The 17,511-nt window shown below is 47.4% G+C and overlaps 1 protein-coding gene across 3 annotated transcripts in view; it reads left to right on the top strand.

The window, feature by feature from the left end:
* Positions 1-17,511, top strand: part of map4k5 (mitogen-activated protein kinase kinase kinase kinase 5) — a 58,456-nt gene that overhangs the window by 2,090 nt on the left and 38,855 nt on the right. For all 3 annotated transcript variants that reach the window (XM_061263285.1, XM_061263291.1, XM_061263300.1), the window contains exon 3: positions 6,515-6,572. In XM_061263285.1, coding sequence (XP_061119269.1) covers positions 6,515-6,572 — 58 coding nt within the window. The remainder of the gene's footprint in view (positions 1-6,514; positions 6,573-17,511) is intronic.

The following is a 17,511-nucleotide window of genomic DNA, read 5'->3' as shown; positions in this document are numbered from 1 at the left end:
AGTAATTCCTGTTAAAATATTGGAATTGCATTATAGTACAAGGAGATTGTATTTCATACAAAATTATTGTGATTTCATCAGCTCTTTGCAGGTACCCTTGCATGTTTTAAGTTTGCTGCTGTTTGCGCAGTCTGTTTGGGTGAAGTATTTATCTACAGTTGTTAGATGAAGCATTCTGCGCAACAAAAGATCTGTATGAACCGTGGAGAGCTGAGGTCAGGGTCATATTTCAGGTGTCTACTGCTTCCGAATAGCACCTTTGTAATGGTGCTAGACAGCGTAGTTTGAAGTGATTGTATGGACTAGAACAGTATCAATGTGTTATAAGAGGAATCGCTTAAGAGTTTACTATTGTTTAGAAACACGAAAAGGACAAATTACCAAGCGTTTCTTGAAAGGGTTTCCCATGTACCAGCTGTAGAGGGGTGAAGGAAATTAAGCAATCAAATGTTTCCTCCACTATGGGAATCTCTGCAAACGGGTCTCATCACGAGATCATTTGAATAGCTATGTGTGTGACCCTGCCTGGCTAAATTGAATTGACAGTATGTAAAAATCAGTGAGCCTTTTAGCAAATGGACTAAGCTCCAGCACCTCACTCGTTGTTTAAAGCATGTTGTCAGTCCCAGCTGGCACTATACCCATCACCATTAGACGGAACCTAATGCCATTTTTACACTTGCCCTGCTTCACCGAGACCGCAGGGTACATTGTCTGGCAGGTGTTACTCAGCCTGCGCGGAAAACAATGGCTTCTACAGGTCATTCCCCATACCGTACGCTACCGATATGGACGTATTTTGTTGTTTTTGCATTGTTGTTTTATGAGGAATCGTAAATGTGGAATCGGGTGATCGAGCAGAGCAGGAACGCTTTTGCCTCTTTTCTTTCCGGCGCATTAGCTACAGAGCACGGGGGGAGCGGCACAGAGAATGAATTTGAATGACTTGCTGTTTTCTTTGGGCTGCGCTGATGTGATGTTCCGCCAACTACCGGAGAATGCGGAGTCCCTTTACAGAGTGCCATTCAGCAGATGCACTGGTTAAAGCGATCTGCTCTGTGTGCGAGTCGCTTGGCTTGCAGATGGAGACACACGGTTCTGCTTAGTTCTGCAGCAGGCAGCGTGTGTGTTCTCTCGTACCGCGGAACGCTAATGCATCGAGTTAGTTATTCGCTGAGTGAACTTTCTGATCATACAAACAAATTATGCCAATTTAAGCGAAATTAAGCAGAATACAACAGGAACTAGTCGCTTTCTTTTCAGACATAACTGTAAATAATGCATTGGAGCATGTAACATAATTGGCGACCACTGCACTGCCACACAACTGACTGACAGTTGCCATTTGAAGTGATCCACTATTGATTTTACCTGTGAGAATTCAACGAAAGTACAGAGCCAATGCTTCTCGGTTACTGTTATAAATACATTAATACACAATTTATCCCTTTCCAAAAGTGCAGTTCCAGCACGTGTCTTCACAGATTTACCAGTATTGCTTTGTGTTAGACACTTGGGTAGTAAGCTGGTTCAAATTATTATCCTATTATAAAAGTGCACTGTTTGTATTTTTTCCAGTGTCTGTGCATGCGAAGAGCTCAAAACGAGGCTGTGGGGTAGAATACTAGTCTGTTATTTATCGTTTTCTGTAGACTTAATGCACTGTGTAAGGATTATTGTCAGAAATGCAGATAATTGGTCATGTTCCGGGACTCATTCAGGCATTCGTCACGGCCCTCCGGTGTTGTAAGCATTAACGTCTGGCCTCATATCTCTGCCTCGGATACACAAGTCCTAATTGGCGCTGGGTTTGTAGTGAAAGAGATCTTGATAAGATAACACGGCGCAGGTTTCAGGTTCACGCAGCTCGTGCGCGCGTCTATGTTTATTTAGCGATGAGGTCACGTACAGGAAGTGCTGAAAGTTATTTGAAAGCGGCGAGAGACCGCGATCCCCGCCCCGGCTCCTGGGTGCTCTGCGCTCGTACGGAAGGAATGAGCTGCAGCCCTCATCTCCTACTCCGATGTAGCAGGTCCAGGGCGAGAACAAGACCGGCTCTTTCACGCTTGGCAACGGAAATTGGATTGAGCAGTTCAGTTACGCCGGTTCCAAGCATGGGGACCCAAGGCGTTTTGGCTCTGTAAGGGTGCCAATTCTCAACGTGACAAAGCAGGAACAATAACCGGAGAAGATGATCTGGGGTCAGAATGCAGCTCCCTGACAGTTTGAAAACATGTACAGATTTCCATATGTGTTTGAGTTCACCTGCCCAGAGACTGCAGATGGAAGTGAGCTTGTAACTAAATCTGGTCCGATGCATCGCTTCTCCTTATGAGAGCTTAATGTTTTTGTATATGGTCCCTGACAAATAAATGTAACGAAACTAAACTGACTTGAGGCATTGTTAAGAGCGGTGTTGCCTCTAGTCCATGCGGTGTGCGTTCCTGCGACCTGTTAGCCATTTTGAGAAGTGCGAGTGAAACTCCCGGGGCCTAACCCGCACAGAAGGCCTGCAGAACGCCCCGCATTCCCTCAGTGCTGCTGAGCACTGTGGCACACTGAAATACGATCAGGCCCTTGTCTAAACATGCTCTCCGTATGTGAGCTCCGAGCTGAACTGACGTCGGAAATAGTTCAGATTTTTTTTTCCCCCTGTTGTGGAGAAGAAAAAAAAAAAAGGAAAAGTTTTTTTTTTTTTTTTTTTTTTTTTGTGTGCAGTTGTGGTGCACGCTTTTCCACACTCGGAACCTGAGCCGGGAGGAACCAGAATGGGATCTCTGAACTGGCAGCCGGAATGCTGGCAGAAGTGCCGGTTCATGTTTCCATTGCATTTCCTTTTACAGAACCACTGTCACAAGCCCTGAGGGCCGGCCAATCACGGGAGAGATGGCACACACTGTGTAAAATAATATAGCTAGCCAGCTGCAGTTAAATGTCTGCCTCTGATAGCAAACAGTAAAAAGTACTTGTCTTTGATCTCTCTGACAGTATACCACCAGGTCTATTGTGACTAGCTATTAATTTGGAAGTGTCATGCCTGATGGCATCAAAATCTATTTAATCCTTTCAGTCCCAAGCCCCACCTCACAGCAAGGAGGTCCTGGGTTCGAATCCCCGTCGGCCGGGGCTTCTCTGTGTGTTCTCCCCGTGTTTGCGTGGGTTTCCTCCGGGTACTCTGTTTTCCTCCCACAGTCCAAAGACATGCAGGTTAGGCTGATTGGAGAGTCTAAATTGCCCATGGGTATGAGTGTGTGCGTGAATGGTGTGTGTGCCCTGCGATGGACTTGCAACCTGTCCAGGGTGTATTCCTGCCTTTCGCCCAGTGGGATGCTGGGATGGGCTCCAGCCCCCCTGCTACCCTGTTCAGGATAAGCGGGTTCAGATAATGGATGGATGAATGAGTCCCAACCCCAATATGAATATGCCTCCACCAAAATCCCAAGGGGTTTTGGTTGAGAAAATCAAGAAAGTTGAGATTTAGTAGGGTTTTAATAGAAGCTCAAAACAGTAGTATTTTTTGGTATTACTATAAGGTCGAGAGTGCCATATGGTCAGTAAATAAATGGGCAAGGATTGGCCAAAATTTGGCATCTGCGGCAACAAGTTAATGATGATCATATATTTGGGTTGATGTGAGGTATGCACCTGAAGATGCGCCGGGCTGCCGGTGTGTGTCCTACAGTACTTTGTCCCCCTGCCCACAGTCCACATTTAAAAGGGAAATTACCCTGACCCATTTAGCAAGCAAAACTAATGTCAAGTCAAACAAGCAAAACGCCTTATCTCCTTTCAACCCGAGTAGTTGTCTCTCATTTCCACATGCATTCACATGCTGCTGCTGCTCTCTGCCTGTCACCATGCATTTAGAACTGAGCTTGCATGTTGTCCCAAACTGTACATAAGAGCAGTCAATAACTTACTGCTGCCATTGCTGCTCTGTCTTGGCAGAAAGACACTGGCTAGTTGAATTAAACACGGAATAGGGTCCCCAGCTGAATGTTACTGGCTGGTAAAAGGTCACATTTTTTTGCTGTATTTACATTGAGCTGAGACCACAGTCTCTGAAGCTTGGCGTGTCATTTAGTTCCCCGGTCTCATCGCACCATTAGGACTCCGCAGGTGCCTGCAGACCGCCTGGGCCAGCTAAGCTAGCAGCTGCACAGCACAGCGAGTACCTCAGAAGATGTGAATGCTAGTCTGACCTTCCCAAATTCACAGCGTGTGTGTTGTACTGACGATGCCGGCTCGCAGTTTTAGTTTGGCATTTTCAGATTTGGAGGAGAGGGAACGGTTGGGGAATAAACATTATGCTTCAAAATGTAAACTCGTAATGTTGATGTTGTCGCAGCAAATTGTTCAGCTGTCTGCAGCGAGTCTTCCTGCTGGGCTAATGTAATGACTTGTTGAGCTGATGCGTGGTCAGGGAGGTTAGCCCTGTTGAGTGGAGGAGATGCACAGTCTGTGCTTCCAGTCATCAGACTGGGAGCTGAAAGTTGATCTGGGCCAGCTGCGGTGTGTTGTGCAATGTCACGTGCCCTCTGCACTGGGCTACTGTAGCGTGCAGGCACGCACCACTGACTTCGCCTTCTTGTCTTCCTGGATTCAGATAACGATTAAAACTCAGCCCTTTCGTTGCAGGTGTTTTTCCACGCCACACCGGTTGTTTTGGATGTGAACTGAAAGTTAGTTTGATTTTTTTTTTTTTTTTTTTGTTTAGTTTGATCTTCGTGTGTGGATTGGGAGTTTGCATCAGTTCAGCAGGGCTTTAGCTTTAGCCCCCTCCTAACAGGCAGAATGGGCACAACCAGCTTCACGGTGCTTGTCAAAGTATGTTTTCAGTTGCAACGAGAAATAATTTCATAGTGCTAAAACAAGATGGTCTGAAAAATGAGATTTGCTGTCCAGCTTTCTAGCCAGGTATTGTCACAAGTTTTAGTAGAGTGTGTTTTTTTTTAATTTATTTATTTTTTTGGAAAGGTCAGTGTTTAGCAAGACTTTAAATTGCCAGTAGTGGTTGTTACATCAGTTAATTCTCACGCACGCACGCGTATGCATCTGCGCAGTTGCAGTAATCGTTTTCCCTTGTGAAGGACGGTTTTATCCGTCTGGAGCTCCGATCTGCATGGCCGTCGCTGGCCGCTGCGAACCGACCTTGTGGCGTCACTGCACTCACTTCTCCTTTATCGTACCCAAACCAAAAGCAGACGCAGTTCCTAAAAACAACGAGTGGTGTTTTCTTTTGGGTAGAAAGTGTGAACAGGTTTAAACAGGAAGGCTTTTCAAGTGCGAGTGCTTTAAGGGATTAATCCGCTTCTTGGAACGCGGGGACGCATCCTCATTGCGGTGCGGAAAAGGAGCGTTTACTTTACGACACCCACGCAACCTCCGACGCGCGCCCGCCCGCCCCCGACTCTGTGTAATGCCAGCCTGTCTCGGGCTGTTACCAGAATCTTCTTCTGATATTAACGATGAAGTAGCCAACTAATTCTGCCACTCCTGTTTATTCACCGGCAATAAAATGAAATTGTCTTTGGCAATTGCCTCCACGGTTTGCCTTTTCTGGTCTCGCTTGTCTCTTTCTGTTATGTTTCTGTTTCTGTTTCTGCTAACGTTTGCCACAAGTTTGCTTGCCTGGAGGAGGATTTTCATCTCGTGAATTATCTACACTGCCATGCAGGAAAAATATGCATATCACACTGCAAACCGGATCTATATATTGATTCAGAATAAATGCAACATCGACAAAATAAAGACATCTTTCGTCAGCCAGCCCTGTAGTTGCTGCATTTTTTTAAGGCTGTGAAACTTCAGAGTGGCAAAAATGACATTCACTCCGGCCCACCGAGAAAGATTCAAACAGATTGTGCAGGTACACGATGTCCCAGTTCATTCAGTATGGAAACAAGATCCCCCAAAATAACAGGCCGTAGAGGTTATCAGATCACCTGTGGTTTGGAGCAGAGTTTTCGTGTGTGTTCTCTCTGTCGTGTACGAGATTAGGTTTGTCTCATCTCTCACGGTATTTGAAAAGCAGCCGTGTGGAAGGTTTAAGGTCGATCGAGTGCAGGCTGTAGGCCCCTGGCTTAAATGTGCCACACGGTCTTCAGCTGGATTGGAGGTTGGTGCTGACCTACATACAGATTGAAATTTCTGTACCTGATTACGCCATTTCTGGCTATATTTGTATATTCATATATGAGTCTCATGCTCAGAAGGTTTGATAGTCCTTTTAAGTTTGGCTGTAGGGTTTGATAAATATGAAACTATATTTATATAACTAGCTGTAGTGGAGATGTGGTGCCTGTTGTGGTGATGTATTTCCTTTAATTGAATTATATGACATGAATAATGACCTGTCATATGAAACGGTTCTTGGGTTTGTCGCCTTGAATTGGCAAAAAAAAAGATGACCGTGTTTCTAATGACCACTTTTGTGCATGTCGGAATTATTCGCTCAGAACGGAGGTGATTGCGAGTTCCTGTTTTTCACTTTTGCCCTGTGTTCCTTCCACAGGCCAGAAACATACAGACGGGAGAGCTTGCCGCTGTGAAGATAATCAAACTGGAACCAGGTGAGTTGCCCTCTCCGGACATTTTCCATTGTTCCTTCCTGTCGTTTGGGTTCATTTAACCGTGAAAGTAATCAGTGTACCCTAATCTCTCTGCCGCTTAATGCGGACTATTGTTTTTGCATACTAAGCCGATTTGCTGTATGTCTTCGTGTGTGGATTGGGAGTTTGTATCAGTTTAGCAGGGCTTTAGCTTTAGCCCCTTCCTAACGGGCAGAGTGGGCACAACCAGCTTTACGGTGCTCTTCAAATTATGTTTTCAGTTGCAACAAGAAATATTGTAATTGTGCTAAAACAAGATGGTCTCAAAAATGAGATTTGCTGTCCAGCTTCATAGCTAGGTATTGTCCAGGGTAGTCACATTTCAGCTTTAAACTTTTTGTAGAGTGTTTGTAGAGGTCAGTGTCTAGCACGACTTTAAATTGCCAGTAGTGATTGTTACATCAGTTAATATTATTCTCATAACATATGTGCGATCTTACACAAGTGCTGTACACAAATAGTGCAAAAGGCACTGTCAGGCTGGCAGGCCTAGTAGGAAAAGGAAGTCAGTGTGTTCGTTGGCCAAGTACTGTAATTTACTGTCTGATAAAGGGTATATATAGTTTTTATAACCTGCTAGCTTCCCGTTTAACGCTTTGATGCACAAGCTATAGAAACAAAGATATACAAACAAAAACCTATGTCGGGTCATGTTGTGCATTGAAGGGTTAAAGGAGTCATGGTACCTCTACCCTTTGATTCCTGTAATCTTTAATTGGTTAATCATTCATTTTATTTCCTAAAATAAAATAAAAACATTCGATAAAGTGCAGGCGCATTAAGAGTTTTAGTGGAGCATTTATGACCCATAAGATTTTCAGCCTTTGTGGGTCATAGATTTATTTCTTAAATATATATTTGAAAATGTAACATTACTGGTTAATCATTTAAAATCAAACTGTCAGTGGCCTCAGCCCCAAACTGTTCTGCCATTTAAGGTGATTTATTTAAAGAAATTACTGTCATTTTCTTTGAATAAAGGGCGGCCTGTACCGTAGTGGTTAAGGTAAATGACTGGGACATGGAAGGTCGGTGGTTCTAATCCCGGTGTAGCCACAATGAGATCCGCACAGCCGTTGGGCCCTTGAGCAAGGCCCTTAACCCTGCATTGCTCCGGGGGAGGATTGTCTCCTGCTTAGTCTAATCAACTGTACGTCGCTCTGGACGAGAGCGTCTGCCAAATGCCAATAATGTAATGTACAGTACAGTGTATGTGGTGGAACATTTTTAAAGCTCGTCAACCTCTCTCGTGCTCAGAATGTACTTAATCGCCTTCTCATCCCTGCCCTGTTCAATGGCCGTTCGTGTAGTTGCAAGTTGTAACCTTCAGTTCTCTGTTCTGGAAAGTGTAATATTTTTCACTGTTGTCTTTACGGACTCCGCCTGTGGTTGGCTGCGGTTCGCTGCACTTGTGCATCTTTGCTGAAGGTGTCTAAACTGAATTGCGGTGTGGGATTTTTAAATTTGCGTCGGTTGCTGATGTCATCGGCGTACCCGACGCAGTCATGTGAGTGACCGTAATGCCACAGATCAGTCATCAGTGTGCCGTTCAGTCAATCTTCGGCGTGGAGCAGCTAACCAGTCCGACCGCAGGCCTTCTACTGTTTTGTCGTCTTTCAACAATTTTGTGGCAACGTTAACTCAGGTTGCCATATTTAAATGCTATTCATTTTAACCCCTTTAAGTAAGGTTTTTTTTTATTGTTGCATTCATTCAGTTTTTAACAGTGTGATTTTCAATCACTATGGTAACAGGATATACCGTTTGAAAGCGTTAAAATTCCATTTTAAAATTCCATTGCTTTTGCGACAACAGTTCCTTATTTTGTAACGCGTGGGTGGCAGAACGAGTGCGCCGGGACCTCGTCTTCTCTGCAATTTGGAAATCCATATACCACACAAAATAAGGTAATGTCTGTGTCCTTTTCACGGCAAGGTTCCAGCGAACCAAATGCGGAATATTGCACTTCTGAAACCCTCCTAACTCTGAGAAACGTCCATTGTTTACTTTGAATTTTTCTGGAGGAATTATCATTGTTGTCCGTTTCACCACTGCATACTTCTACAAAAGTACTTGTGCATATGAATGCTATTACCTACATTTTTGTTTTATTTAGGGTAGGTTTTCAAGCTTATATTAAGAAATGGGGTGATTCTCGTATTAAGGCTTTCAGTGTTCTCACGAAAGGCAATTCCATATTGCTATTACTCTATTACTGATTGTTAACATAGGCACCGAAATATTGGCCCAGCTAGGATTCTTTTAAAAAACAGCCTCTTGCATGTTAAACTTAGTTAACCAACGCAGTTGCATGTGTGTATTTGTTCAGACGTATCCTGTTAAACCTCCATAAGGTTTCCCTGGTTTGGCCGGGCTCCTGTTTATTTTTGAACATTCTTGGCGGGCACGTTCCTCCAGTCATTCAGCTCTGTCAGATCATCTGCTGGGCTGCACTGAGACAGATGTGTGTGTTCAGACACGTCCTGGCATACCTACCGAAAAATATTAACGTGCCTTTTATGAAATAGAGCATTACTGCCTTTTGGGGAAAAAATGTGTGCGTTCATTTCAATGGCAGTTGAGTCGCATAAGAACTCATGTCACTTGCTGCAACTGACTGGTTGCTTGCTTTTTTGGAAGCAATGGTAAACTTAGCATGGACTAGTTTTTATTATTTTTTAATTTTCTTCTTGCAACTGGTACTTGTTTTTGTTTCAAATGAGATTTGCCCTTACACTGTCATTTCTGTTTCTGTGTAGCATACTGTTATCTAGCACTGGGGCCATCATATGCTGTATATTAGGTCATATAATGGGTTGATTATACCCATTATGTTATATAATACTAATATCCTAGTTAGTTTATGTACAATTGCGTTCTAATGCAGTCATGCATACTGTGGTATGCCCAGGTCAGGTACAGCATATAAAATGTGGGTATCATTAGCATTCACGTGAGACAGATTTGCTGCTGTTGCCACTCTGCTTGCCAGTTTTGGTTAGCTGTGCATATCTTGTCTCATATTGTTTTGATTTTGAAGTGCAATGGATGTTCCTTTAAATTGTTCACACCCTCGAATTGAATTGCTCGATGTTCGAATCACTCCATTTGGCACAAGCGTTACAACAACAACAACAAAAAAAAAAAAAAGATATTAATATATTGTGGAATTGTTTCCCGAGCGGCGCGGTCAATCCCAGGAGAGCCGGCCCGGGCCTTTAGTCCCGGATCTCTGCTCCGGCCGTGACATTCCAGAGCGTGAGCGGGAATGGGCAGTGTCTGGACACACATGGCCCTAGCCCAGCTGTCAGTCAGGAATGCTGGTGTCGCGGCTGTGTTGGCCCTAGTGACCGGGCTGCCTCTGCTCCAATGCTCCAATGGCCCTCCTGTGCTACTGGGGCCTGGGACGAGCCACACACGGTCCCTGGGGAGAGCCACACACGGTCCCTGGGGAGAGCCACACACGGTCCCTGGGGAGAGCCACACGCGGTCCCTGGGGAAAGGCACACGCGGTCCCTGGGACGAGCTACACACGGTCCCTGGGGAGAGCCACACACGGTCCCTGGGGAGAGCCACACACGGTCCCTGGGGAGAGCCACACACGGTCCCTGGGGAGAGCCACACACGGTCCCTGGGGAGAGCCACACGCGGTCCCTGGGGAGAGCCACACGCGGTCCCTGGGGAGAGCCACACGCGGTCCCTGGGGAGAGCCACACGCGGTCCCTGGGGAGAGCCACACGCGGTCCCTGGGGAGAGCCACACGCGGTCCCTGGGGAGAGCCACACGCGGTCCCTGGGGAGAGCCACACACGGTCCCTGGGGAGAGCCACACACGGTCCCTGGGGAGAGCCACACGCGGTCCCTGGGGAGAGCCACCCGCGGTCCCTGGGGAGGGAGAGGGAGCGAGGTGGGGTGGTATGGTAGTGAACAAGGTGGAATGTAAGCGTGAAAGGGTTCTCTGTGTTAAAGTCTTGGATTAATGTGGTGACTAACTACCATTCTTTTTCTTTGCCGTGAAACGTTTCCTCTAATGCAGGGTTCTGCTTCTTTCTTCTTTTTTTTAGCTGATGAAAGGGGCAAAATGTAGGAATATGATCCACTGTTCTATGAACTGCAGATATTGCAATGCATTTTTTCTTTCTTTTTTTTCAAGATTAGAATGGGTGATGACCCAGACATGAACCACAACACAATAATTGCCATTCTTTGAGTCAGTCATCTTTCAGTGTCTGACTTTTATCTTTATTGATCATAATGTTTCCACGGCCATTGGCAGCATAAAGTAATTCCGTCTAAATCAGTCTAAAACTTTGCTCAGCACAAGTAAATAAAAAGAGTAATTGCTCGGAGGATTTTTATTTATTTATTTGAAATATACTTTTTTGGTACTTCCTCTATAAATGGGCTGTGCCCTTGCCTGTGAACATTGTGCCCTTAGATTGAGCTCTACTAAAGAATGACAAGAATGCATCACACCCGGTTAAACCCCCCCCAGGGGTTAGTGTTGCCCAGGGTGGAGGGGGGAGGGCGGTGGCATTCTGGGTCATGAAGGGTGATGATGATTCAACTGATGGAGATTTGTTGGGGTTAGTGTGTGTGAGGGTTAGTGTGTGTGGGGATTAGTGTGTGCGGGGGTTTGCGTGTGCGGGGGTTTGCGTGTGCAGGGTTTTGCGTGCAGGGCACGCTGGGGTGTGGAGGGTGCTGAGCTGTGGGCAGTCTGTTCTCTCTGTGACCCAGTGACAGAGTTGTGTTCTCCAGATTAGTGGGATTATCTGAGGGCTTTGTGCTCCGAGCTGCTCTCACTGAGCATCGCTGATTAACTCTCATTCAGGTTTCTGCTGTTGTCGCCGTTTCTACCTTCAGCACACCAGTCCTGTTCGATAACCGTTCCGGTTTCCGTGCGGTGTGCGATCGTCAAGCTCCAGCCTGATCTAGTTCCATGGTTTGGCTTCCACACCACCCATCCTGGGCACAGCCAGACAAAATGGCTTCTGTGCAGTTTCTAGAGCAACATGTTTAGACGGTGCAGTCCTGAGCACTCCCCGGTGTCACATGGGCAGATGACAAAAGAAATCCCTGCTTCTTGATCTCCGCTCCGGATTTGTCAGCGGGGAATTTAAGACGGGATATACAGTGCGGTGAAATTCCGGGATTAGGGACTCTGGATATCCCACCTCTGGTCTGAGGCCGCGCTGGCTTATAAAGCGCTCCACACCAGGCGGGTGCAAACAGCCCTGGCTTTAGCCGTGTACGAGGGAGTTAGCATGGAGCCATGCCAAAGTCGCTTGCGCAAGTAGCCCGCTTGCTGCTCACCTGCCTGGAAGACAAATGGAAAATAAGATGCCTGCTCTGTCGTTGCAAGATTGTGCTCTCGGAAATGTCTTTGTTAGCATACTGTGTGTTTCAATGAGCCTCATGTGAGAACCACTCGTACATGACATTACTTTAATGGCATTTGGCAGGTGCTCTTATCCAGAGCGACGTACAGTTGATCACACGAAGCAGGAGACAATCCTCCCCTGGAGCAATGCAGGGTTAAGGGCCTTGCTCAAGGTGTGCGGATCTTCAACGGCTGTGCGGATCTTATTGTGGCTACACCGGGGATCGAACCACTGACCTTGCCAACCATCACTACGCTACAGGCCACCCTATACTCATATGAACAGATTTGTTCTTAAACCACGTAAATCTGTTCAAACAAATGATTTAAGAGAACTTGGCGCATTACTTAGAATCGTTTCTTAGGTAGGAACGGCATTCACGAGTTGTCCCGACCTGTCGTACAATACTGTCATGTAAACAAGAGCCTCGCAGTGCATGTCATCCCAGCTCGTCTGGCACACAGAACTCTGATCAAACATTCAAACTATACACTATACAAAATTTAAAAGAGAAATTTATAAGAAGGATACAAAAATGTTCTTGCAGGAGGCCCATTGTTCTGTAAAGTCTGTGAAATGTAGTGCTCTGAAGCAGGTTTTTTCGGTAGGTGTTGACCAGATGTGACTTGAGATGACACTGCGAGTACTTGCCGCTGAGTGTAAATGGAATGTGGAGATTGAGTGTGCAACATCCCTGCTATTAAGTGTTAACATGTCAGTGAGTACAAAGGAATAACTTTCTGTCACTGAAATGGAAGTGCGCAGGGACTGAAGCCTCTAATTAGTGCTGAGAGGCGTCATTCAGTAAAATGAGCACCGTCCAACATCAACATTCTCCCAAAAGTACTTTTGAAGGTCGCTCTTCCCTCCATCTGTTAAGAAAGCAGTGTGGAAATGGACGTTTCTCTGCTGCATGTCTGCTGGATTTTACCCCAGATCAGAAAATATGCAGCTTGGTAAAGAATGAGGATTCCTTACAAACACTGAGATTAGAAATGAATTTGCTTGGATTTGGCTTTGTGTGGGAATGAGCAGCCCTGTTCCTGGAGACCTATTGTCCTGTTGGGTTTCACTCCAACCCTAACCAAGCACACCTCATTCAACAGCTAGATATCTCACTGAGCTTCTAATTAGTAGACCCAGGTGTGCCGAATTAGGGTTGAAATGGAAGCCGGTGCTGTAGAATCTAGATCTCCAGGAGCAGGTTTGGGCACCCCAGGTTTGAGTCCTTCATTGCCTTAGCCGCCCACCATAGCTGTTATTTTGACCCCTGAACACCTAGCAGAGAGGGCTTCACCGAGAGTCTTTTCTGATTGTCCAGTCAGACGGGCTGAGGGAATGTCTTACTTTGCTGAATCCAGACTTCACTGGTCCCACGTCCGTTGGGTAAGCATTCAGTCTGGATTAGTGATGGGATCGGGTTTTATTTATGCGAAGGGTTGGGCTTTCCTCACTGTTACAGCTGAAGCCAACTCCTTCTTAAGGTCCGTTTCGCCCTTGATGATCTGACTCTACATCTGTGCTGCCTAACACTTTTTGTCTTTCGTAGTCCTCAACACTACATCTTGTGCTGCCTAGCACTTTTTTGTCTTTCCTAGTCCTCAACACTGCCTCTGTGCTGTCTAACACTGACCTTTGTAGTCCTCAACACCAAATCCGTACTGCGTATCAAAAAAGGATCTATGTTTCCCTGCCCAGCTGCAACAAAACAGGTTCTGCAAGATGCAGGTTGAGTGTGTCGTTGCCTCACAGTGTCAGGGAGGGGAAGGGAAGGGCTGACACATTGAAGCAGGTATTTTTTTTTAGGCTAACTGTATCTTGTTTCATTGCCTTTTAGCTGACCACTTCCTGCAAGGCACTATATTAAGGTTGTCGTTATCACATAAGTGGAGTGCATTCTGAAACGCATTACATTACATTACATTAATGGCATTTGGCAGACGCTCTTATCCAGAGCGACGTACAGTTGATTAGACTAAGCAGGAGACAATCCTCCCCTGGAGCAATGCAGGGTTAAGGGCCTTGCTCAAGGGCTGTGCGGATCTTATTGTGGCTACACCGGGGATCGAACCACCGACCTTGCGGGTCCCAGTCATGTACCTTGACCACTATGCTACTGGCCACCCCATGCATAAGAATGCTGAAGACCGCATTCACCGTCTCCTTGGATCCTTCTGCCAGGAGAATAGCGGGTCATTCTTGTCGCCGTGGTGATGGCATTTAAATAGTTTTTGTGATAAAGCGAAGATGTGAAGATGCATGGATGGAAATGGGAGCATGCTGCTCGTTCCTAACCCTTCCGCTGCGAGTGAATGCAAAAGCACACTGATATGGTTAGCGCTGTGTGTGTCCTGCCCCCCCCCCCCCCCCCCTCTCCTTGCACAAACAGCATCTCTGTAGAAGTGTTGATTCAGAAAGGAAGTGGTGAGCCTTTGCTTCTTCTCAAGAAAAATAACTAAATACAGTCCGTTTTGTTTTTGCTGCTCGTCTCCTGATAATTTACGCCCGTTACTTGTTTGTTTTGGTGCTTTATCGAATGCCGTTGACCCGCATATCTAAGCTAAGACCACCGCGGTAAAATTTGATGGTATTGTGATTTATCTCGTGCGGCTGGACGTCAGTACGCATTCCGGTAGTTCCCCATTCCTTCACACGGACATCTGTCTTATTCTGTGGTATTGGCGCCCTGTGTTTTTCGCTAATGAAGTGAAAACAAACTGCCGTCTAGAATGCAGTTTCCCTCGCCACTCCGCAGGATGTGAGTGTCAGAGCACTGCAGTGTTCTAAACTGTGCATTTGAAGCCGTCTTGTTTTATCTCAGAGGGGGGGGGGGGTTAGCAGTTCTGGGGGGGGGTCCCGGCAGGGGGATGGAAAACTAAGCGGATTTGCTGGAGTTCAATCGAGCTTCTCCAGGTGACTCCGAAGGAGTTATTTTTAGGAGATCATTAATTCCCCACTCCTTTCCATGCCTGGGCCAGACTAAGTGCGCTTCCCAGTCAACTCAAATCAATTCAGTACAAAGTGCTTTATTGGCATGAAAGGTAGGTTCATTTCTCTCAGTGGAGGAGAAAGTGCGTTTCTGTTTCTGCCTTCCCTGTCATGCGGTGACCGCGTTCACGCTGCTCGCTCTCCGGTCTGCATTGTGTTGCTGTGACCAGAACCAGTGAGAATGCGCGGTTACACTTTCAGATCAGTTACAATCACGCCGCTTTTCAGAGTCATAATGACAGCCTAACAGGCCTAATTATGCAATGAAACGACAGACCTGCAGGGGAAAGGTTAATTTGTTTTCGTGTTATGGCACGTGAATGTGGTCAGAATTGAAGCGTTATTGAAGGAGAGTGAGTGGAGGGTCTTCTCGTTCCCGCTGTGTGCTGGTCTGTGCTGGTCTGTGCTGGTCTGTGCTGGTCTGTGCTGGTCTGTGTTGGTCTGTGTTGGTCTGTGTTGTTCTGCTGGTCTGTGCTGGTCTGTGCTGGTCTGTGCTGGTCTGTGTTGGTCTGTGTTGGTCTGTGCTGGTCTGTGCTGGTCTGTGCTGGTCTGTGTTGGTCTGTGTTGGTCTGTGCTGGTCTGTGTTGGTCTGTGCTGGTCTGTGCTGGTCTGTGCTGGTCTGTGTTGGTCTGTGTTGGTCTGTGTTGGTCTGTGCTGGTCTGTGTTGGTCTGTGTTGGTCTGTGCTGGTCTGTGTTGGTCTGTGTTGGTCTGTGCTGGTCTGTGTTGGGGGCTGGGAGCTGGCTGGCTGCTCGTGGCTGCAGTAATCCCAGCGCTGCTCATGGCCGGCACCCTGCTCTCATCGGGCTAATCGTGTGGAAAACGAGATGACAGCGCACAGTCCATTCTGACCGTGTCACCGCGCGGCCGCCGTCGCCGTGGAGACGCGCGTCAGGTTTCTCTCAGGGGACACCGGCCAGTCCCACCCTCAGTGCCCCTCTGTGCCCAAACTTCCACCCCCCCCTCCGCCCTGCCCCCCACCCTCAGTGCCCCTCTGTGCCCAAACTTCTACCCCCCCCACCCTGCCCCACCCTCAGTGCCCCACTGTGCCCAAACCTCTACCCCCCCTCCGCCCTGCCCCACCCTCAGTGCCCCCACTGTACCCAAACCTCCACCCCCCCACCGCCCCGCCTGCTACCTCCGCTCAGCACCGCCCCTTTAATCCTCCACATTCACCCTTTCTAAAATAAACCCCTTACCTCATACCCCCGCGGCCATGACCCCGCATACCCGCGGCCTTCTGGGGGTTCCCATCGCTCAGCGCGCTCCCCAAAACGCCAGCGCCCCGGAGGAGGAGGAGGAGGAGGGCTGGGGCCCCACGGCTCAACGGCAGGGACCCCCAGCTGAGAGCCCCGTGTGCTCCAGGGGCCGTTTTGTTCAGAGACGGAGAAAAGCGCGGAGATGTCGGGACGCCGCGACCGAAAGGTCACTCCCCCGCGTCGCGGGACGGAGGCCGTGGTCGCGCCATGACGGCGGTTATTTTTCCGTTCGGTGACGGTAATTGATAGCAGGACAGCTCGCGGCTGAGGGAAGAATGTGGAATCCTTGAGTCTCCGAGCCAAGAGCAGGCCGGGGGCCAGAAACAGGTGCCAGAGTGTGTGTGTCTCTCCTTGCTGCTTCACGGGAGTGTCAGTGTACTACCGCAATACATAACAGTGTGCGCAGCCTCGCCCTGTTCCACTGTCTCACCTGGAATGTGTCCGTAACCTGCTACAGCCTTTAGCCTAGTGCTTAAGGCACATGCCTGGGGTGGTGGTTCAACCCCCTGTGTAGCCACTGTAAGATCCGTGCAGCCCTTAGGGCCCTTGAGCAAGGCCCTTAACCCCACATTGCTCCGGGGGAGAGTCTCCTGCTTAGTCTAATCAACTGTAAGTCAATGTGCCATTATCTTACATGCCAGCTCCTCGCTGCTCACTGCAGGATCTGGTAATCGGGCGGTATGAAGTGTGTGCGGTGACCATGGAAACTCAGTCTGTCGTCTGTCGGAGGCGGGGTCACCCCGGTGACACGGCCGGCCTTATGTGCTTCAGGTTCCTGGAACAAACAGTCCTGATTCCGCGTGTTCATCCTGGAGGTGTTTCTTGTCTTTGTGTGTGTGTGTGTGTGTGTGTGTGTGCGTGCGTGCGTGTGCTCTGTTCAGCGTAAAGAATTCTAGGACCTACGGGTTTTGACACCCACACACAGGACAGAATACACAAGGATCTTAATCACGTCATGAGACCTTTTTCCTCACAATGGTGTCTGCACATGTCGATGGTGCCCTTATTCATACAGGTTTTGGAAAAGAATTGAAAGAAGTCTTGCCTTTTTATAGGGTATGTAAGTGCCAAATTAACATCAGCTGGTTCACTTATTGTAGCATCGTTACTGGTTGAAATGTAAATCACTTAATTTAAATAACTAATTATTACTGTCGAGTGTCTGCTGCACGACTCTCTCTCATGTTCATGATGACATCGCAGCGCTTGATACTCCCTCTTATGGATCGTGTTTGTTGTCTAAGCTGCGAGTCTCTTTTAAATGTGTTAATCGTC

Source organism: Conger conger, chromosome 1 (genome assembly GCF_963514075.1).
Source record: "Conger conger chromosome 1, fConCon1.1, whole genome shotgun sequence".
In the NCBI taxonomy this organism is placed as follows: domain Eukaryota; kingdom Metazoa; phylum Chordata; class Actinopteri; order Anguilliformes; family Congridae; genus Conger; species Conger conger.
The sequence above is the reverse complement of the archived record's forward strand: the minus strand, read 5'-3'. Positions and strand labels throughout refer to the sequence as shown.